At 41.0% G+C, this 23,133-nt stretch overlaps 2 protein-coding genes across 9 annotated transcripts in view; one reads left to right on the top strand and one right to left on the bottom strand.

Moving 5' to 3' along the window:
- ESR2 (estrogen receptor 2) overlaps positions 1-23,133 on the top strand; it is a 169,049-nt gene that overhangs the window by 91,233 nt on the left and 54,683 nt on the right. The window lies entirely within an intron of this gene.
- SYNE2 (spectrin repeat containing nuclear envelope protein 2) overlaps positions 1-23,133 on the bottom strand; it is a 172,416-nt gene that overhangs the window by 45,374 nt on the left and 103,909 nt on the right. For 5 of the 8 annotated variants that reach the window (XR_008209492.1, XR_008209488.1, XR_008209491.1 and 2 more), the window contains 23 exons: positions 22,855-23,088; positions 20,472-20,639; positions 19,751-19,876; positions 18,208-18,314; positions 17,643-17,784; positions 16,567-16,698; positions 15,820-15,972; positions 15,352-15,561; positions 14,191-14,292; positions 13,148-13,267; positions 12,778-12,978; positions 11,097-11,270; positions 10,399-10,530; positions 8,693-8,889; positions 7,951-8,083; positions 6,885-7,067; positions 6,302-6,448; positions 5,303-5,479; positions 4,896-5,063; positions 4,066-4,215; positions 2,068-2,238; positions 826-959; positions 319-523 (listed from right to left, as the gene is read on the bottom strand). Coding sequence is in view for 1 of the 8 variants with exons in the window: in XM_052695581.1 (XP_052551541.1) it covers positions 319-523; positions 826-959; positions 2,068-2,238; positions 4,066-4,215; positions 4,908-5,063; positions 5,303-5,479; positions 6,302-6,448; positions 6,885-7,067; positions 7,951-8,083; positions 8,693-8,889; positions 10,399-10,530; positions 11,097-11,270; positions 12,778-12,978; positions 13,148-13,267; positions 14,191-14,292; positions 15,352-15,561; positions 15,820-15,972; positions 16,567-16,698; positions 17,643-17,784; positions 18,208-18,314; positions 19,751-19,876; positions 20,472-20,639; positions 22,855-23,088 (3,654 nt within the window). In the remaining 7 variants the exon portion in view is untranslated. The remainder of the gene's footprint in view (positions 1-318; positions 524-825; positions 960-2,067; positions 2,239-4,065; positions 4,216-4,895; positions 5,064-5,302; positions 5,480-6,301; positions 6,449-6,884; positions 7,068-7,950; positions 8,084-8,692; positions 8,890-10,398; positions 10,531-11,096; positions 11,271-12,777; positions 12,979-13,147; positions 13,268-14,190; positions 14,293-15,351; positions 15,562-15,819; positions 15,973-16,566; positions 16,699-17,642; positions 17,785-18,207; positions 18,315-19,750; positions 19,877-20,471; positions 20,640-22,854; positions 23,089-23,133) is intronic. The other 3 variants (XR_008209489.1, XR_008209493.1, XM_052695581.1) reach the window with 1 other exon arrangement.

Below are 23,133 nucleotides of genomic sequence, written 5' to 3' on the forward strand. Positions count from 1 at the left end.
AATCATCTTTGGTTTAATGACCCTTTCCAGCATAGGCATGATTTTTTGTATAGAGCAGACTAAATATTATTGCTCCTCTTTGGTCCCTATGCTAACTGTAGTTTGATTTGGCCTCAGGACCTGGTCAAAGTATTTGAAGGAAAGAAAAGTTTCTGTTCATAGGAAAAAACAGATTTCATGTTTTCCACTGACTGGATTATTTTTTTGGTGCAGGGGTGGAGGGGAAAAAGAAGGCGTTCATTAGATTTGATGGTTTGTTGGTTTTTTTTTGTAAATAAATCCTGGTTTGTATAAGGCAGCAGAACCTTATTCATGTACCTTTACATCCTGTATCCTCTGTTTCAGGGTTTCTATCATATTATCTTCAGGCATGCGGGCATCCAAAAGCTGAGTGCACTGCTCTTCATGCTGCTGTAGCTTGACTGCTGCCTCAGTACATAAACTATCACAGGGCTCCCAGAGCTGAAGCGTTGCTTGTGCTGTCCGCAGCTGATCAGTGATGTCTTCATTTACTGAGCTCCACCTGCCAACATATCAAATTATGATAAGAGCATTTTGCTTGGAGATGCACTTCATGAATCAGAATACGATTTGGTGTAGGAGTCCTAAGGGAGTTTCTTTGCATTCACAGTCGGGTTACTGAAAGCCACTTGACACAGCATCATTTTGTGCTGTGTGATCCATCACAAAACAGGTAGCATCAGCCACTCTTCACAAGGGACAGCTAAGCATTGCTAACAGATTTAAAAACATGACATACGTTGAAATCCTACCTCAGCAATTTTATTTAATACTAACAAATGTGGCTCTTTTTTGTAAGCATACCTGGTATGTGCCTCTGTGCACTTCTGATCGATAATCTCTGCAAAGGAGGGGGAGCAGTTCTTCTTCAGATTATTGGCAGCTGCCTGGAGCTTGGCCCAACTTTCTTCACTGTTCTCCAACTCATCCTGAAGAGACTGCAAAACGGATTATTTAAATGAGTTGTGAAGATCAGTGACATATGCATAGCTTCCACCATAGATCAGAAGGGATACAGTAGCAATAATGCTACACACCTGCAGCACAGATCAGAAAGTTTGCAAAGAATGTAATGTGTGATCCTAAAAATTAAGAAATTAAAAGAGAAGAGGTCAAAGTGAAAAAATTCTTCAGTCAGCTTATTTTAAACTGAAGTGAAAACCCATTGCTTTGAAGTTACAAAATTAATGCACTAGGAATCAGAATGTCTTGTTTTTGGCTGCTGTTCCATGGAAATTTCTATTAGTGGTAAAGTTGGCTCAGTAACTCATGTCTCCATCTCCACTGTATTCCTCTCCTCCTGACACAGGAGATTGCAGAACCCTGCCATGGATCACATTAGGAAATGGTCCAGATTAAAGATGAATAAGGTGATGTAAGGAAAGAGGTAAGAAGGTCCCCAGTTCCTCTTATTTATTATTTGTTCCTAGATGAGAGTGGAAATGTTTAAGCAAACTTTATTGCTGAGATGTGCCCAGGATTTACCATCTCGGTCTGACCTGTACCACTGCTGATGTAACTTGAAGATGAGCCAAAAGAGGTACTCTGACACAAGTGTAAAGACAGGTAAGAAGATTTTAGCCATATCTTTTTAAAGCAGTCAGACCCAAGGCCAGTCAGAATGCCCACTGTAAGAACTCTATAACAGCAGCAGGACAACCCACAAATCTAGAGACATGGTTCCTTGCCCAACTTTCTCTCACACCCCTGGTGCACTGTATCTCCTCTAGCTGAAGCGTGGTGGCAGGTCATCTCCCTGGGAAATGCAAGTGAAAGGGTAAATTCCATTTCAGCCAATGAGCCAAGAGCCAACATCTTTCATTTCCTCAGTGAATGTGAAGTTTAAAGTGAGAAATCTAGAAACAAGAATCAGTGTCTCTGGTGAGAAAAGAATAAATAAGTAAAAAAAAAAAAAATCCACTGACTTCTGAGGCACTACAGTAAAAAGGAAGCTGCTTGAGAGAAAAATGTGTGGCTCTTTCTCAGTGAAGTTTGTTTGAAGGCACAGAAGTAAGCACAGAATTAAGGCTATGTCAGCAGATTTACCTGGAGAGTTTTGACCTGTTTTTGAAAAGCTTCCAGTGATGGCACAGAGGGCTTGCACTGGTCTATGCAGTACAAATATCTTGTCATCAGCAGGCTGACTTCCGCATAAATGTCATCATATACTTTCCATTGCTCCAGTATTGACTGCATTGAGGTTTTCAGCTGTGCAACCTACAAACAAACCACTTGTGTTACAATCTCTTAACAACACAGCCTGCCAAAACTACTGTCTAGGAACTATGGGATTCTCTCACGCAGTCAAATGAGAGATTTCCTTCTCATTTTCTCTTTGCTTCTTTCATTATCGCAATCTTGTTGCCCTGGGGCAAGCAAGTTTCCACACTCCTTCAGTGTGACTTACCATTTTTACCCTTCAGTATCAGGTAAGAACACAGTGTATGTCCTGGGTTAGATGAAACATTAATTCTAATTCAGTATCTGCTTTCACTCATGCCAGTACCAGATGCTTTGGCAAACTGGGCAAGGCAAAAAGCATGTTTCCATGGAACCTGTTCAGGTGACAGATTTCAGTTCCAGCTATGCATCCACTTAATGGAAGATGAAAGCTTTTCCAAACCATAGTGAGTACTAAATAGACTGCGTGAATCACCATAGCACAGTATCACAGTTCCAGGCACACAGGAGTAAATGGATTAATCAACATTATTCTCATTTGAATCATGGTGTAGGTGGGAAGAATCTCTAATTGCTTTTTGTAGCCTGCAGCAAATCACCACCCACACAAAGACAGAAAGACATTATACTCATGAAATGTCTCTGGGCCTCGGATTCACAGTCTCAAGATCAAACTATGGATAGTACAAGCGAGGTACTACATCTCCTTAGCCATGTATTTGAAGTCACAGCCAGGCTCCTGCTGAGGCCAGTCGTACACAGGAAGAAGACTGCTTTGAGTTTCATTGCTCGTGCAAACAACTAGGATGTAACAAGCTGCAGTTTCTAAGTTCCACACTTAAGTAATAAAATACTAAAATTAACATGACCTGCAGATTCTAATTAGAATCACTAATCACTATGCTGCTAATCCTGCCAAATTCAAACCTCAGCTCCACACCAAAATGAAGAACTTTCCTTTTTCATCATGCACATACCCACAAATCTGTTTTCTAGATGAGAAACAACCACATAACCTCAGTTGAGACATTAAGCAAGAAGGTGCAACCTCATCCTGGACTGACGTCTCATATGGAAGAGTTCAAGTAAAAGGATTCAAGTTTCACAAAGTTTTGAGGAATGAGATCAGAGCACTTGTAATAAAAAGTATAAAGGAATCTTATCTATAAACAGAATTGCTGGATCACACATAATCCTCAGGTATATATGGCTACTTATAATCAGAAATTAAAACCCTTAGCTGTAGCCATTACTAGATCTTTTGTATCTATCAATTACACCAAGGCAAGAAAGATCAGTTTCAAGTCTAAAGCTAATATAACTACGTATGCAGACTGTCCTGGAGTCAGTTTGTATGGAAAACCAATCTGCCTGTTTTTCCTTGAAGCAACTGAGGACTATGTAGGGTTTGAAGACAGTGGAAGCCACCCAGTCACGAAGAGGAAAGGGCAGCTGGGAGGCAAAAAAGCTCCAGTGCAAATGGAGCATATTCCAGACAAAGAAGACCAGAGTACAAACTAGAGAAGCAGATCAAGTAAGAAAGCATAAGATAACAGAAAAATATCCATGCCATTTCTTTATTTTCTTAAACTGCAGACGGGTTTCTGTACCTCCCCCCCCGTATTCAAACTGTTTTGACATCAGACTTTTTTCTTTCTTAATTTTGGAAACAGGTTAATTTCTGGTATGGGACAGACTGAAATGGAAGTTCTTAAAAGGTTAAGATTAAAAACACTCTGTGGGTTTTTTGGTTTTGTTTTTTGTTTTTTTGTACCAGCTTCTGATACTTCATAAAGAAAATTAATAACAACAGCGGAAAGCATATGTGCTGGAGGAATTCTGAAATGCAATCAAATCATTTACCTGGCTGACAACACTGTCCTTCATTTCACACAGGTCGGCTATTCTGAAAGACAACGCCTCAGGGGTTTGTTCTGTACTACCATTCAAAGACATACTCTGCTTCAGCTCATCCAGCATTTTGGACTTAATTGCAAGCTGATTTTCTAGGTCCTAAATGAGGAACGAGAGAGAGAGAAGGAAGTAAAAACTGTAACAATAATGATAAAAAAGATCTATTAATGACAACATAGAAAAACGTTTCTGTGTAAAGAGCTTAGATAAACTCTACTTTTTAAACCAGTCTTCTTCGGCCATGCAGCACCACCACCATTTTAGCCCCAATACACAACAGTTGTCTGTAGGAATTCAAAATGACAGCAGTTGCTTAGGCAGTCTTCTGCAGGTAGAACCAGAACCTTTAGTGTCAGTATGGACATCATATCTGGGAAGAGATCATCAAGAGCTAATTCCTCAGCCACCATGTGGGCCTCTTTGTAGCTCTCCAGATGCAGAAAGACTTCATCTTAATACAGATGTTCATTACACAACAATTATAAATATTTACACACACAGTGGGCCACAACAATTCCCTATAAAGCTACCTTAAAGTCATGACCTTTCTTTCCCCAGCCTTCTGTCCCTAAAACTTCATCAAATTTTGATCTCGTTTTTTTTGAGCAAATAATTTTAATGAAACATTTTGGCCACCTGCACCCAAGCACTGTAACTTGCTGTGAATAGGGCAGTATTTTAGCCAAAGGTACCCTGTCTTCTCTCATTCTGACCCTCCAGTATATTTTATATTTTAAGTGAAGTGTTACGTACATTCTGTACAATAATATCCCACTTACACAATATTTTACCTTGCAATCATCTAATGTGTTCTGCGCAGAGATTAGACTTGCTGGGGTTTGTAAAGACCTCATTCGATCGCTCTGTGCTTCCAGCCAGTTGCATAAAGTCTGTGCTTTGTTCTCGTTTTCGGTAGCATCTTCCAGAAGGTGTTCTAGGTCTTGTATCTAAAAGTTACAGAACATTCTAATTTACACAAACCTAGGGGTGGGCAGAAACAGGGCTGACCCCTCCATGACAAAATTTGAGACCACAGTATTTTTTTTTTCCTAAATTGAACTTTGACTGTAAATATAAAAATCTGTGTTCAGTACTGCTTTTGTAGGAAGAGCGTTTGCAAAATACAGAGCACTGGTATTGCCAAGATCAGAGTTGTGGGACAGAAAGCAATTAAATGCAATCAAACCTTTCTGTTCAGGGATGCCTGCAGCCTGTGCCACCGCAAGTTCACCTCGCCAAGACACTCAGCAAATTCTGTCCTTTCATACCGCTTGCTTTCCACGTCACAAGTGCTCATTTGCAAGAGCGATTGGTTCACAAAATCTACCATCCACTGCTTAAAGTTCATTTCCATCACATATTCCTGGAGGAATTAAAACAAACAACCAAAAAGGAACAAAAGCATAAAACAATTAGCTCAGAAGTTTTAATCTGATCAGTTCCAGTGACATAGTGGGCAGTATCAAAGCACCTGAGAACAGCAGCCACCAGAAGCTAGGAAACATTCTCCTGCCTGAGCCCAGAGCACCCCTTCGTAGCCCTGCAAGGCCAGAGAAAAAATAGATCTATGTAGGGATTTGTGCCTTGAGGTTGGGCTCCCTGACATCTGCAGATGTACAAGAATGGTGTGAACCCTTCCTGAGACTGGAGCAATAAACCTCTGTTATTGGAGCTTTAGCATCTAAACAGTCATTAGTCTGCTGCAGCCTCTCTGCAGGGTCATAGACCTGCTCCTTCTTTCTTAGCAGGTCCTCTCTCTTGATAAAATATTATATTCAAAATCCAAGTTCTCCAGTTAAATGGGTTCTTGCAACAGTGCTCCAAAATTACGAGGTACACCTTGGTGAAGAGGTGGACTAAAGTACAGCACAAATGGAGAGAAAAGCTCTGTAAGGAAGCAAAGCTTTCCTGCTTAACACATCTTATAATGTAAATGCCAGAGAAAGAGAATGAGTGAGACAGACTAGACTGCATAAGAAGGAGATTACAGGACAACTGGCTGCAGCTGTATGCAGGGCAGGCAGTGTTCTGCGTGGCAGAGAAGCAAAAAGGTTTCATAACAGAAGGCACCTTTGAGGCTGTTTGAGAGCAAGGGTGAGGATATAAAAGTGTCTTTAGGCTGTTTCCATGCTTGTGACAGCAAAACAGTCACAAGCTAAGCCTGGACTTTCAGTTTTCCATTTACCTTGTACTTCTGAAGGAGACTTCTGACTTGAACTACACTACTTTGTGCATTTATTGGTTCTTCATGTCCTTGCTGTTGTTCCACATGGTCCAGCCATGTCATTAGTTCAGCAATAGCTTCCCGCGAAGAAAGTTTCTCCATTTGAAGCTGGGGGTAAAAAATATAATTAATCCTCCACACTCCACCTGTTGAAATATCAAGGAAGATGACATCTTGCATTTTTAGAAGGGCTCAGGCATTATAATTGCAATTATGGGGCTATGAATTTTACAGTGAGCTCTGAGATTCAGAGAAGATATGACTTAAATTGAAAAAAAACACGCTAGAGAACTCAGAAATTTGAAATAAAATTATTTCTAATTGTAACCGACTGTCATATAAAAGCACAAAGATGATGATATGTGCAAAACACTGTAATAATTAAACAGCAGTATAATGTTGGAGATATTCTGAAAGCAAGACAGACAGCTAATTAAGAGAGAGTTGCTTTGCAGGCCTTATACTGCAGCCAGCTGAAACCCAGTAGCATTTTAAAATAATTATTTAGCTCGAACTGAGACATAGCAGGAGAGTTTCTCCTTACCTGGTGCAACTTTTCTTGGATAGCTGGGAGCTGTGTAATCAGTTCTCCCCATTTTTGCTCAAACTTTGCCAAAGATGACCTAAGTCCTGCAGTATCAGCCTGCTTCACATGAAAGAGCTGGTTGGCAGTGCTCACCACAGAAGACTTCAGGGAAGATTTGTCATCAACTTCCTTAGAGAATGTCTGAGGTGCATGACAGAATTTTAAAAGAAGGTAATTGTATGTTTAATTAGATAAAGAGGACAAACCAGGTTTTCAGTTACTGGATGAACTGTCTTAAATGGATTCTAGCAAGTCTGTAAAGTTCAGAAAATCTAAATTCAATACGTTCTGGCAATATGTAAGGCCTTGTGCCCATCCTGGTATAATGCTGGATACTACCTCTTGCTCCATGGGGATTAGAAATATCCCCATCTCCACATCACACAGAGGTCAAGGGAGCAGCCCTAGCTCTCAAATCTCTGTCCAGCTCACACCCACCTATCCAACCTCCACAATGCAATGCTCTGTCAGATTTCACATCAAGGCAGAAAATCCTGGCTGGTTGTACAGCACCAGGGAGCATGCAAGGACATGAAATTTAGAATATGCTTTTCTACAGGTTTTCTCTTTCCTGATTTTGGCTGACCAACCCCACAGTCTCAGTGATTTCATTCCTGCTCCATGAGTTCTCTTCAGTTGGTAAGAGGCCTATCAGCTGAGCTAAACTGCTGTATCTGGCATTTGGCATCAGGAGCAAGAGAGAAGCCATGCTATTATTATTCTATAAATGCATAACAGATCTTGGCTGGATTGTGAAATATTGTAACTGGGAGCTATCTATGAGAGGATCCCATTCTGATTTTACACAGGCTGGCCTAGCAATCTAAAGGAAGTTTTTCTGTGGCCTCCCATCCTCAATGTTCTCCATTCAGGTAATGGAGCAGCTCTGGGGCATGCTGTCATTTCAGTGTCATATTTTGCTGGCAGCTTCTGGGTTATGGTAAATACAAAAAACCACTCAAAAAGATCACTTGCATTAGAAGTCATAATGTATCACCTCAATCTGGTAGGAGATCAGACTTACAAACAAGCTGTCGATGTTATCCCTGATGGTGGGAAGATCTTGTGACACGTTGAGAGACTGCTCCTTCCAAAATTTCATTCTCTGCTCAGCAGAATCCAGCCATTTCCTTAACTCCTCTGAGTCTCTGTTGTAGCTAAAAGAAGGAAACAAAACACAGACATATGTCTCCTATCTAAATCTAGGATGTATTTCTCACCTTCCAAATTGCCCATACTGTAAGGAGGCATGTGCTATTCTGACACCTCTCACACACTGACACTTGGTTAGAGCCATGTGAAAGCACAGAGCATGTTTGAGACTTTCCCCTTCAGAGAGGTTCGAAATCCAGCTTGAGGCAGCATTTCAACCAGGTCTTGAGTGTCTATAAGGGGGATCATTTACATGTGGAGTTGTGCACTATGCCTTTGGGAATAAAGGCTAGCTTGCATTCATGTGAGTCAAAGTACTTTAGTCACCATGATTGCAGCACCTGTTAGCACTTCAAATACATGATCAGCAGCACGATGCAACTTTCACCTTTGTACTCTGACTTAACAATGACAGCAATCAAAACTGTTCCCACAAAAGTAAATGGGAAACAAAGCAAGTGCAAGAAGATCTGCTATGTAATAAAGGGTCAGTTTTCTGATTACCACTGCTTTATTTTTTTCTGGTTTTAAGTAAAAGGCACTACATCATTTCATAATTGCCTATCAGTTATTTCAAGCTGGTATCTCCAATTGCCTTCTGAGTTATAACCCACCTGATCAAGAGTTTGAGTAATGTTTGAAGTTTGTGTAGTTCATTGCCAACTTTTTTGGTTAAGGACAACCATTGCTCTTCCAGCTTCCTGATCTGACTTGTTATTTCTGGACAGCTCACAGCAGTCAGCAATTTCTTCCCTTCTTTCACCATCTGGTACAGCCTGGCATGCTTCTCATCAACAGTGCTCTTGATTTGCTATTAGAATATGGCAAGTTTGTAAAACAATTAACATTTTAAAACTCAAAAACATGACTAGCAAAACATGTATCATTTGTTCTAACATCTTAATCTTACATTCAATCTGTCATGTACTTTGTTTTCCATTCTGAAGCAATCTGTACTTCACTGTGTGTAAACTTCAGGCTATGAACTGAAGCTGTAAGACCTGACTGCCACATATAAACATATGACCATCGCCAGCAGAAAATTACTGCCTTCCTGTTTTTAGTAGGGCCTCCATGTCTATCTTATTAGAAAAATGTTACCAGACATTTGAATGAAGCTGTTGGGATAAGTGCTGAGTGATGGTGGCCAGGAGGAATGAGAGTGAACAGAAGATAATAAAACAAAGACACAGGATCAGTTGGGCTTGCCTAGACAGCTGAATAAAAACAAAGCATGACTGTGCCATAATGACACTTCATTGGAAGGTCAAAATGATTAAAGGGAAAAGAAGAAATTCCGGGAAGGAGATTGGTCCTGGTGAGAAGGCAGAAAAGAGCAATTATATGATACATAAGTTTCTCACTTCTCTCCAGACAGAATATTTAATATTAATAGGGATATTTGTCTAACAGGAATTATGTTCCAGAGAATTTTATTTTGCTTTGTCCTTGAAACTGTGAAGCTCCAGTGCTTGAACCTCTCCCAGAAACATCTTACAAAATTTTACTACTTTGTTTCTGATGTCATTAAAGAAAACGAAGATTTAAGTTTTTAACTAGCCCTTCACTCTTAAGAAATAAATGAAACCAAACAACTTCACAATGACTGCCTATGCAAATATAATGCATCTCTGATATCACTGTGATGGGCATCAAAAGCACCAGAGGGCCACTGTGATTGTCAGTATCTACTGTGAATTTATCTCAAAAGATAGCTCAGAATTTTCAGAGAACATCCCATTGTCTCTTTTATACAATCAGGTACACTGAATCACAGTAATTCTTTTCTGACTTCATAGTCTATGGGTCTAAATATAAAATTGGACTCCCTACAGACCCAATTCCCAAACTTCTAATAGAGTAGGTCCTCTGAAGACATAGGAAGGTCAAGCCTGTGAGGAATGCAGATCTCTCTCGGAGGACACATCACTGAGCTTATGGAACTCTACTTGTCATTTTTATAAAGCAACCACAAAGGCTGCTTTTATATCCTTATATTTGTATGTTTCAAACAGCTTAGATGTTTTATGCTGGACTTGATGTTCTAAATAAAGGTGTAGCTCTGCCATCAGGCATGCAGTTGGGAACAAGCCAGCAGACTACTTGCCATTTTCTACAAAAGGAATTTTATTTTCATTGGTCAGACAGGAATCAGGATGGGAGACAAAAGGTAACACAGTAGTTTCCAGTGTACATAACCACACAGACTAAAACAAACCAATAGTGCCCTGCAAACTGGCTTCTCCTCATACTCTAATTTTTTTTTCTTTTGACAGCCTTACAGATTCAAGAACAAAACTAGTTAGAGAGACATCAATACCTGGAGAAGTGCAATCCTTTCCATTAATCTTTCTTCTGTTTCTTCAACCAAATTCACAGATGGCAGCATAGAAGAAAGTGCCTCTAACTCCTTATTGAATGCTAGACATTCATCATCAAATTCAGTCCATTCCTAAAAAACAAATTACATCATTAATGTAACACACATGGGCATTTTCACTACTTAATGAAAGACTTAATGCTTAATCTAGCACAAGCAGCCCTTGTGTTAATGAAACAGAACACATAAGCAGTTAAGCAAAATGAAAATACTAAAGCGAGACATGATTTTAACACAGATAAAATAACTCAATGAACATCTTCAAGATATTTAGTTTGAAAGAGGTATGCTTTTACTTCCTTAGGGGGATTTTAAGAGCAACCTTTGTATTTAATTTTAAAATAGTACCAGTATTTTATGACTACAATGGCTCTACTGTCAGACCAGGCATTACAAAATTACTGCAACGAAGTCATGCAGTCCCACCCACATCACAATAACAGACCGAAATGCCCACTTCCAAAGGTGCTTCAAGGAAAAAAAACAGTTTACTGCCACACAGAGAACAAGTTTCTATTCAACAGAGATATGAAAGGACAACTACTAGAGAAAGAATCACTGTTGTGGTATAGTTGCTTCTGGAGGAACCCTCTCCTTCTCCTTTCAGCTTTTACCGGGGGTTTCTCTTGGCTCATTACCTTTAACAACTTCTCTAAGTGTATACCATACTGGCTGGCCTTCTGCTCCAGCAATCTGACTTCATTCACCAGCCCTCTCCAGAATTTCTCTCTCTTTTGCAGGACAGAGGGATTCACTTTCTTGGAAAATGCTTGCATGAAAGCCATGTGAGTCATGAGGTTGTGGAAAAAGTCCTGAGAAAAAAACAAATTAAATCTTGCCATGTAAGAGAAACCATGCACCTGGGGCAAGAGTATGCAGAAGAGAGAGAGGGCTCACTGAGAAAAGCAGATGCTTTCAGAGTCTATCAAAGCTAGATCAACAGCCTTCTACCCAAATGCTGCATCAGCCCTAGATGGGTTACTGATAATTCTGCAGTCAGACTACGAACCAGTGATGAGTTGCATATACTGTTTTCATTTATGCATTTATAAAGAAAAATCATCTACATTTACACCTTCAGTTCATATGAAATACAAAGATATTGGAGGACAAAAATGGAAGAGTTTTAACAATACTTGAGTTCAGTGTTAGGGGAGGATCTGGCTGTCACCAGACAGCCATTGCTCAGTTTCTCTAACCTCGATGGGAGATAACTCCAATCATCAAGCATGATCAGATTTAAGGGCTAAGAAGTGGGAAGGACACAAAGAGATTGATTTAGTTATAGCTCAGCCAAGCCCTTGGGAAACAGCTGAATCTCAACAAAATACTCTCCTCCCTGAAAATGTTTTAAGGACTTAACATTATACTTCCATCAAGATCTTCTTCACTAAGAACTAATATTAGTACAAGGATTTCACTTTAGGACTGTATCCTAGACTGTGTGAGCACTCTGATAAGTCTCGATAGCCAGGGCAGGAACAATTAGTTTTGCAGTTCCTTCTTCTTTTGTAAATCAACGTGTGTAAGTTTGGAACGTAAATCTATTCTGTATTTGTTTTCCTTTGTAAATACATTCCAAACATTTTACTTTGCTAAGGGTAATTTGTGAGTAAGTGACAAACATCGTTCTTATGGCTCTAAAGTAGTGATCTGCAGTGCTTGGCACACTGAAGCAATTCTATAGGGAGTTTGAGCTACATGGAGCAGCTAAATCAAGGCATTAACATGACAGAGATATTTTGCAGTGACTAGCATTGGTCATGGCTTCTTATCAAGCAGCAGGACAATCAATGGGGATGCACGTGTATTCTCAGGATCTTCCATCAAACACACTGCACTGGGAACAGGGAACGGTGGACAGACAAGAGGAGGATCTAAAGTACCCTCCCTTCAGAAAAAAAGCTGTTATGACTAAGTTTCCTCCATCGGATCACGAGGACATAGAATGCTGGAAGCAAAGCCTCAGCTCTCAATTGTTAGACAGCAACTTCAGGAATTTACTTATAAAAAATTAGAAGGACATGTTTTCTTCACACATCATTATGTTCTGAGGTAAGTCACAGCACATTATATACTGGCAAAACTGAAATCCTGATCTTAATATACAACCAAAACTGCAGTTGTAATAACTTCTCTTTCTTGTTGTAGTGAGTCCTATTTTGGATTATTAAAAGCTTTGCATTATTTTCTGCATGAACTTTAGTCCCTCTTGCATGCTATCAGATAATTTCCCTATGATACTCAAAGAAAACTCATTAAACAGTTTTCTGGCTGTGCTCATCTGACAGGAGCTGGGCTGTGAAGAGAATCCCATACCTTGTGATTTTCCAGGTGAGATTGAAGAGCTGCTCTGCTTTTTGTCAGCTGCTTTGCATCTTGTGCAATCTTCTCTTGTCCAATAGCAACTAGCTCTGCAAACCCACAAAGTAAGTCCTCATATTGGCTCTCACTGATGGAAGGAGAATTCAGCTCCACATATTTTGCTTTCAGAATCCCCCACATGTCATCCAACACATCCTGCAGCGTGAACAAAGTTTAGTGATTCATGAAATACATAAACGAATCCTACAAATCCAAGTGCACATTCCCAGGCTGCAAAATAACTATCAGCCTTTTGATGCTTAAAAAACATTGCAGAGAAAAATCAAACCTTGCTGTATAAGTAGAAACTGTACTGTGTTCTTACCTCTAATTTATAAGCTTCCTGGATTAAGGTGACAGGTAACTGGAATCTTTCCCCATAGCCTCTCAGTTTTGCTACTTGGTTTTCAAAGTTTTGCAGTTCCAAAGCACAGGCATCAGTTTTCTGAAATTATAGACAAAATATAAGTTTATGAGATGAACAGACAAGACCGTTCATGGCACACCTTACTGGGTTCACGTGGCACAGCATGGAAGGAAATACAGGCTTGTGTCTCAGTATGACATTCAACATGTTTCAGTTTACTAACTCAACAGCCATTATTAGAAGGAATCTGGCCTGAGAAAATACCATTTTCTCATGAATTGGAAAGGCTCAATCAGGGATGGATTGAGACAAGTTCTTTCTGAACAAAGGGAAGTTATGTACTGCTGATGTTCTTTTTCTAAGAGTGATTGCTTCACAGAATATGCTCAAGGCAGCAGCCCCTGCTTGGGATGTGAAAAGGCTTTCAGCCTGGCAGAAAATAAGCCTGTAAACAAGGCTATGAGCCCGTAACAAAAATGTCTGTGGAACCCCTTTTTGCTCCAGCAGCAAGTAGATGAGCATTCTGGGGAGGATATGCAGCCTGTCCATTTCTAATTCTCTGCTAATCCCTGCAGAGGTTGAAGAAAACTTTAACTGGTCAAATGCCACACTATGATGAAGTGCTTCTACCTCTTGAATGAGCAGATACAAATACTGCAGTCCTATTTCCATGAAGAAAAAGTGGAGCTTTGAATATCAGGAAGGCATAATGTGTGGAGTGCCTCACTTTGTGTAGCTTTTTCTCTTCTCTGCCATAGTTTGGGGTGTATTTGTTCTAAAAGGTTGTGGAGAGACTGGTTCCTCCCCATCAGTTAGTAAAAGAACTGGAATTAAGTCCAACTACGGGCCGGGATGAGTAGGTAAAAAGGGGTGATAAATACTGAACTCTCTCCTTCTCTCATTCTTAAAACATAAGTGAGACTCAAACTTTTGAAAATATAAAACAGTAAATCATAGAAAACTGGCAACACTAGCTTTTCTTTTCCTGCAAATGGAATTACCTGAAGCTGCTCAGAAACATTATGTCCACGAATTGAGTTCAAACATTGTTGCAAAGTAGCTTTTTTCTCAGTTAATTGATCATAAAGCAGCCTGGTTTCATTCTGAAAAAGTAGCAATCGTCAGAAGTATATCACATACAAGAGTATAGTAACAAGCAGACAAAAATACAGCAAACAAGACAACTCTCTCTTACAGAAAAAGCACTTTTTCATTCTAACACACAAAAAAGCATACACATTCTGGGCTCAAAGGAACAACTTAGAGAGGGAAATTCCCTGTCAGTGTATAAAAAAAATGAGATTTCTCTGTCACAATGATCTTCTGTGACTGTAAAGATCTGTGAAACTTAGAGAGAAACAAATTCTTCTCTTCTGAAAATGACAGAATAAGTCTACTACTGACAACTGATGGAGCTCAATGGATTCTGCAGGAGTAAACATAGCAGGATCAGCCCTGTTATTGTTTGGAGACAACGTCACTGTGTTCTTCAAAGGAACTATTTTATTATTCAGCAGCACAGAGATAAGCTGACTTGATGATGAGCCACTGCAGCTCTGCTGAACATCAGAAAATGTATTTTAAAGACCAAGTTCTTCTTTCTTTCAGAAAGGAAAACATAACTTTGCAAGACTGTGGCACACTTTCTGTTACTGTGGCACAAAATCTCAAGGAACAGTAAATACCAAGGGTTAAACCAATCTCCAACCAACCAATCTCTCCAGATAGCTGTAGAGCAGACACTGCACCCAAAAAGCAGCGTCTCATAACATATATTCTGAGAACAACAGAGCTTTTGGCACTGCACTGACTTTGATCACTCCTGAATGCACAAGGCGGAAGAAAGGATGCACAAAGCCTTCCCTGGCCTAATCCTTCCCCACAGACACTTGGTTTAGCCTGTAGATCAGCATACATGGGATTCTGAGTTACTTCTATACTTTGCATGCAAATTTTCTACTGTGATCAAGGCTTCTAAGGCAGTCAGCTCTGTAAACAGCGCTGCAAAAGCAAAATAAATTTGCTTCTTGAGAGACCAAGACAAGTTTGTTCAGTACCAAAAAAAAGACCATTATAGATGCCTCATTTGTAACCCGAATGCATTAACACTGAGAAGTCTAACAGATGCTGTGAAAAAAGATGTGCATTTGGCAGTGCAGTACCTGATAACTGGAATTATGATCCAGCCCAGCTTTCATTGAATTGCTCCTTGAAGCAGTGGCAGCTTGAGTCTGTTCCAACCATGCTTGTAAGTTGTTAAAGCACTCACAGAACACATCTGTGCTCCCACCAGCACAGGTAATAGACTTTAAAAGATCATCCTTTTTATCACTCAGATCAGCGTGAAGTTTTTGCAGCTCAACAGAAAGAGTCTAAAGAGTTGGAAAAAAGATAACATGAGTGAAAATGGTCTCTGTCAAAGGAGACCTGCCTGTAAAATGCAGTGGTACATGAGCTGGCAGTTTGTTAACGGGTAAAAGGCCCAGATCTGTGCGCCACCAAATAACTTGATTGTGCTACTCCCATGTAATACTAGCAAAAATGAGAGGAAATGTCAGGCCATATACATTCTTGTTGCAAAAGAAATCCACCATGGTTCCTCCTTCCCCTGGATGTTCTAGGAAAGTTACCTCATAAAGAACCTGCTGCACAGCTGCCTCTTCAGTGGAGAGGACTGAGGTGTTTAACATCTCCTCCATATTATCCAAGCACCGGCTGATTGCCAGAAGTAGCTCAAATAGTTTTTTGTCCAAATTGGAAGAAACTTCCTCTGCCACATTCTCCTGTGTAAAGGCAAGTCAGAATTTTTCAGTACTTTAACCCAAGGCACACCTAAGATTTGTTTGCTTGCATAAAGTTAGAAGTTTAGTCAGCTAATAATAATAAAACACAGTTCATGAAATACTGAAGGACAGTCTTGGATGGGACAGCTATATACATGCAATACTCAGAACTGTCCAGGCCAAAATTGAGAGTGACCTTCAGTGTATTAGGAGCAGATGTAGTTTCACAGGTTTCTAAACTCAGGAACAGGCACAACAGAACTTGCCTCGTCAGCTCATATATTGCATATTTACTAAAGTCATTTACAGGGTCCTCATTTAACAGAGCCTGAGGAACAATCTGGAACAATCTTTATCCATACTATCATGTCTTTAGATTCAGGTAGCAGAAGTGTCATGGTTGAAACTTGCAATCTTTCTCCTCAAAATCCTAAGCTGAATGTACATTATACCCCCCAGCTGTTGCAGAAGGTACACTACAATGAGCCCCGTCTGCAATACTGAGATTACTGTCTATGTTTCTCAATGCCCAAACAGTGCATTGTGTCTTGATTTCCTGGTGTTTTTGGCAATGCTAAAACATGCCATTTGTACCTGTGCATGCACCACGTTTGCTTCTTGGCTTAGGTCTCCCAGCTGCACAGTGTATGTTTTCAGCTCTTCCACGGTTGAGGCTCCTGCATTTGGGAACGCGCCCCGGGGCAGCATGTTCAGTTTTGTTGTAATCTGACATTGAGAAAGAGAATGCTGCAGTTATGTGAACAGCTCGAATGATGTCTGGGCTATGGGTAACTACATGACATCCCTTTTAAAAAACATTAAAATAGAAGTGTCAACTTATTAATATAAAACACTAGGATAGCATTCCCTTTTTGCTGTCAAGAATAAATTGGTTAGGCTGTGCCCTGATCAGACCATGACTGAAAAAAAGAGCCTCTGATTCCCTCTTTTAGGGGCTACAGGCTGTAGCCTGTATTAAAGCAGGCTTGCTGCCCACTGCAGTACGTGAGTATGAGCAGTCATTCATCCTTTTACTTGACCAATTTTCTTCCATTTAATGCAGTACTCTTCTTCTTTCAGAGAACAAATCTAGTCATTCTAATTGAATGTGAACAAAACTGCTAGCAAAAGAAAACACTTTTTCCAAGCAGTAAAATTCTGCAGTCTGCTCTGAATAAATGCATAGCACTTTCTTATGGCAGTGTAAAACCACTTCTGATACGTCAGAGAGAATGCAAGAACGCTATGGTGAATCATAGAAGAAAATTCAAGCTAGAGTTTCTTCTGACCAAAATGTTCTCACTTGCAAGAACTGAGACTTAATCCACATCCATAAAAATCAGCTGGGAGCTGGCTGGATAACTCACCTAATTTCCTTAAAAGAATTAAGCAGATAACATCAGCTCTGAATGCTAACTGCCAGAATTCACCTACATGTTCCCACACTACTTCATAGTCATAGCTCCAGAGTCATCTACCTCAAAGTAAAATTAAAAGACAATCATAAAAGCAGTATGCAGTAACAATTTCTTCTAGAGAGCACTTGCAAAGATTTCAGTTATCTGATGAAGAAGAGACATGATATAATGACTCAAGGAAGGTATCCTAATAGTTATCTTCACTCAAACCAACAGGCTGCACAAAGAGTGCTTTACTGAATTGAAACGGACCTGAGGTTCCACAAGCTGGCAGAGAGGAGACTTCATCTTTGAGGAAAGCTCTTGCTGTAAATACTGCCATTTATTACCCGTTTGGTCCTTTGGAGCTAAGGTGGGATCAACCTGCTTGCTTTTTGGATCAGATTCCCCATTGCTGTATTAAGAAAAAATTATTAGAATGTCAAATACTAAAGTAGAAAAAACAAAACTAGATTTGTAAAACTGCTGGTGTAAGACTAGTTTCTATTATACCTGTCCCCAAAACAGAATGCAACCAAATGCATGGCTGGGAACAGACACCCACCTTGTCCTCTGCTTGGCCTGCTTCAGCTCATGGAAGGCAACAGTCCTGCCTGACATCAAGACTGACTGTGGGCATTCCAGTCAGCCCAGTATCAAGGAAGCTGTCACATAAACGACACTCAGTTTCCCCAGACTGCTGATAGTAGAAATCCCCCAGCTCCCGCAATTTTTCTTCTACAAGCACAGTAGTGCTTTGCAGTGCTCCTGCAAAGTTTCTGTGGGTTTGGGAAGTTGTACATAACTGAATGTGGGGAGTGATTTTATTGCTTTGTACCTGGGTTCTGATTTCACACCATCCTCAAACTGTGGCTGCATTTTTTCCACACATGACTCAATGAAGTCAATGAGGCTCTTCTGCTCTGCTGCTTTTACTTTCAGATCCTGTGAACAGAGAACAGAATGAACAATAAAAATCAATTGTGTTTGCAGTATTGCTCTGAAATTATTATTGTGCTTTTCCAATCGCATTTCGCATGAATCCATTTAGCAAGCAAAATTAAGAATGCCTCTATCAGGAAAAAAAGCAAGTAATGTCTAAATATGATGTTACCAAACAATTTTCTATAAATATGTATTTTTACAGAATATCCAGTTAGCAAAACAGAAGTAGTTTACAGAGCACAGAGTTTCATAGAATATCTTACAATGTTAACAGTGACCTTGGAGTCATTCCGAGTTGGTTCATGAGAGAATGTTCACAAAGCCTTTGAGTCAAATCCATCTTCAAAAGAATCACAGAACGGCCAGGGTTGGAAGGGACCTCAAGGATCACAAATCTCCAAACCCCCTGCCACAGGGCCACCAACCCCCACATTTAATGCTAGACCAGGCTGCCCAGGGCCCCATCCAATCTGGCCTCGAACACCTCCAGGGACGGGGCATCACAGCCTCTCTGGGCAGCTGTTCCAGCACCTCACCACTCTCTCTGTAAAGAACTTCCCCATTGACATTCAACCTAAATCTTCCCTCCCTCAACTTAAAACTATCTCCCCTTGTCCTGCAGTTATCAACTCTTTCAAAGAGTTGATTCCTCTCCTGTTTGTAGGCTCCCTTTAGGTATTGAAAGGCTGCAATGAGGTCACCCCCCAGCCTTCTTTTCTCCAGGCTGAACAAGCCCAGATCCCTCAGCCTATCTTCGTAGGGGAGGTGCTCCAGTCCCCTGACCACCTTTGTGGCCCTCCTCTGGACCCTCTCCAACAGCTCCCTGTCTTTCTTGTACTGGGGGCTCCAGACCTGGACACAGTACTCCAGATGGGGCCTCACAGGAGCAAAGCAGAGAGGGACACCACCTCCCTGTTCCTGCTGGCCACCCCTCTTCTTGGAGCCAGGATACCATTTGCTTTCTGAGCTGCAAAAGCACACTGCTGGCTCATGTTAAGCTTTTCATCCATCAAGACCCCCCAGGTCTTTCTCTGCAGGGCTGCTCTCAATGACTTTCCTTCCAGTCTGTATGGATGACTGGGATTCCTCTGGCCCAAATGCAAAACTGCCAAACCAGTTTCAGTATACAGCTTCAGATTTAAAAATACATCAGTGCTTTAAACACATGAAATCGGGTGGGTGATGCCATCTGAATCAATGTGATAAAAGACAAGGGTACCATACAATTTTGTAAGGATCATAAACCTTTTGGACAAAAAAGAGTTTCCAGGGCTTGGAGGCCTTTCTCCATCCTCTCTAACTCCGCAAATCCTCTAGGAGAGGTGTATAAGGTACCTGCCCTTGGCAGACTTGATCCCACAGTGAAAACTGCAGCAGCTAATATACACAGCAGCCCCCTACATGTGCTGTGGATATAAAACAGGCAGAAGAATTACCTGTGGGTGCTGGAAACCATTTTGCTGGAGGAAAGGCTGTTCAGTGAGGCCAAGCTGGGGCAAGCTGGAGCTATTGGAGTGCAACATCTTGAGGGACTCTGGGTCACTCCTCTCCCTGCTGGGAATCTGTAAAGAGAGACCCATTGTGGGAAGGCTTCCAGACTTGACAAGAGGCCAAAATCTCCATGTGCAGTTTGGGGAAATAGCAAAAGCAAAGCTGTTTTGGAACACTTGTAAACAAAATCAGCAGTGCAAAAGCAGCTGGTACTCATGCGAACACTTCTGTTCAGTTTCTGTCCAGGTCTAGCTGGGGGGCTGTGGTACCGGAAAGCTGCTCATGCCACTTAGGTGTTCTTTGAAGAAAGTTACTGCTTTAAGGCCTGTCTGCTGTGATACTATCACAAACATGATGGTATTTTGAAAGAAAGCAGACAAAAAACATCACCAAACATTTCTGTCCTTCTCCTGCATTCCTCACAAAATCTCAACTACTGCCACTGAGCACTTCAAGCTGAAAAGATGTAGCTCAAAGACTCATTGGAAGCCCCACTACTTACTGCAAATGAAAAATCATCATACCGCAGTGCAAACTGGAAAAATAACAAGTCTGACATTTCTGATTGACTCTTCTCCTTTCCTTGTTTCACATGGTAAGCTCTAACTGTTCTTGTGCTACTACAGAACTCTGACTTTTCCTCGGCACAGAATTCATATGCTTTACCTGCTCTTCACTGTATTTATCCTGAAGCATCATCTGGACTTTCTCCAAATTACACTTCGCTTCCTTCAGCTTCAAGGAAAGCTCCTCTGCCTCCTGTTGGTGGCCTGCACTGTTTCCACCATCTTCCAGTAAACTAAGAACCTTTTGTTCAATCTCTGATAACATCACCTAGAAGTGACAGGAGTCAATGATTCATTCTTAGAAGTACAATATTCCTTTCCTGATAACATTCTTAAGACAGTGCTTATACTTAACCCTATCTAAAATGAACAGAAAGAAGAAAAATTAGCAATAGCTTCACGCTCCCTGGATTTTCTCTATAATAGCCTCTTTTTGCTATGAACAATAAAGTGCATTTAATACAGTGCTAAAGACAAAACTGTTTCAGAACACCTTCTGTGTGGGAAGTTGTATAACTCAGACATTAAGTAACGAGAAAGAGAAGCAGAAATTACCAGTAGACTTCATTTGGAATAACTAAGAAGACAACACACCACATCAGAGAAGAAGGCAGAGCACAGACTGACTACATCACCCTTGGGAAGGGTCAAGTTCCGTGGATGTATGAGCTAAACAGACCTCACCGTGAGGCCGAGGCATTACTAAAACTGCAAAACTGTGATAAGTGAGGAAGAAATTCTTGACCTGATGCTCACTATAAGGCCAGTTTTCACTCCTTCTAATCTCATCAACCAGAAGCATGGCAGAATTTCTGCTCATGTGACAATACAATTTCACCAGTGTATGGAGGGCAGCCTTTAAAAGGAGGTCATCAGTTCTAAAAATAGTTTTGGGCACCAAATAGAGACAGATCATTGGTGTTGACTGGTAAACCTCACACAAATCTTGCTGTGATGAGTTAAGGAGTTATGTCTAACTCTCCACCCACTGCAAGGAGCTACTGGCTTCACAACAGAATCAGCAAAAGGTGAAGCCTGTCTCAGCCGAATAAATTTACAACCTTATAGCTCAGTTTAAGGTGACAACTACCTCTGAAACTATTTTATCTGAAATGCCCCTGGGCTTTCAATAGTGATAGAGGGACATGTGTATCCTAAGGCCAAGTGGAGCTGAGGACAGCAGTCCACCTCCCTGAGCAGCCCCTCCCATCTGCAAAGAATCCTTCCTAACATACAATCATCCAACCTAAATTACCAAAACACAGTACTGGTACCACGCATAAGCCAGGCCACTGGAAACTGTTGGGATTTGGTTGCTGATTCACATTGTTCTGAATCGAATTACATCTCTGCATTACTTCAAACTCATGTTATAAAGTTAAATGTGGAGACAGAAACCACAGCTCAACTGCAAAGTAATCAACTGCAATAAATTAATTGTTCTACATCATATCTATCTATCCAGAGACCACTCCTGTTTTGTGCTTTGGATATTTTTCTGCATAGATCTTGATTAGGATAGAAAAATATTTTTCTGCTCCTCTGTCCTGTCAAGTTCATGTATTAACATTGAGCCAGACTGCTAAAAGCTGGCAGGAACTCAACAGGGCAGAGCGTTGCCTGAAGTCTGCTTGATTTTATTGCTTGTGACTGCCCTATCAAAGCCGACACTGACACAAAGCCTGAATGGGATTGAGATACAGCCAGCTACATAAATGTATTCCCAGAGTTCAGCAGTCAAGCAGATGAGGATATCGTCCTGGCACTGTGGGGAACTCCAAAGCTGCATGCCTGCACATTTTCTTTTAATCTGTGTGCCAGAGAAAGGAAGCTGTGCCAGGACTACCACCCAGCCCAGTACTTTACGTCAGCTCTGTTGTCTTCCATCCATTTCCAAATGGAAGATCCTAGACCTACAGCAGTACAACCAAATACAGGCTACTCAAGTGGATGAATATCTGTCTTTCCCCCTTCACTGGCAGCTGTGGGGTCCTGAAGTGCAAAAGAACTTACATACAGTTTAGGAGCAAATTTTACACCGGTCTTTTAAGTCACTCTAAATATATATATATAAAAAAAAAAAAGTGAAAATATCCAAACAAAACAAAAAAATTCTTTATTCTTGCTGAATTATCCCGACGGAGACCAACAGAAAGCTGCCCTTTAAGAGAGGATGCAGACTTTGCTGAGCCATATTTTCAAAAATAAACTAAAGAAAAAAAGAAGCTGTAGAAACATTCAGACCCCAAACTAAATCCTGCATGTGTAACAGCCCCACTGTGTACCACCCTAAAAACAGCTATTAACTGAGCCCTAGGAAAGCTGCACCTGAAACCAAAGCCGAGCTACCGGCTGTCTGCCAAGGCAATGAAGCTGAATAAGCAGGGAGAGGAGAAGCAGTAACTGTAGCTTTCCTGTGTTCACAAACCCCCGGGAAGGGTCGCTCATGGATGGCCAGCAGCACACAGGCTGCTCCCTCTTACCTGGAAATCACCAAGCTGCAGTTCCACCATCTGCTGCATTTTGGGGGTCTGGGGGTCTGAGCCCAGGGACACCTTAGTTTTGTCTAGCCATTGTTCCAGCTCAGCGACCTGGGCCTTGCACGCCTGGAGGATTGTTTCCGGCTCGGGCCTACCAGCATCCACTGCTTCCTCTGCGTCTCCCTCTTTCCCTCGAGAGCCCTGGGTGGCGTTGGGAACAGGAGGCGGCGTGACACTCTGAAGCAAAGCACATGAAAAAAAACCCCACAGTTATCTTCCTAT

This window comes from Tympanuchus pallidicinctus, unplaced genomic scaffold (assembly GCF_026119805.1).
Source record: "Tympanuchus pallidicinctus isolate F22 unplaced genomic scaffold, pur_lepc_1.0 scaffold3, whole genome shotgun sequence".
In the NCBI taxonomy this organism is placed as follows: domain Eukaryota; kingdom Metazoa; phylum Chordata; class Aves; order Galliformes; family Phasianidae; genus Tympanuchus; species Tympanuchus pallidicinctus.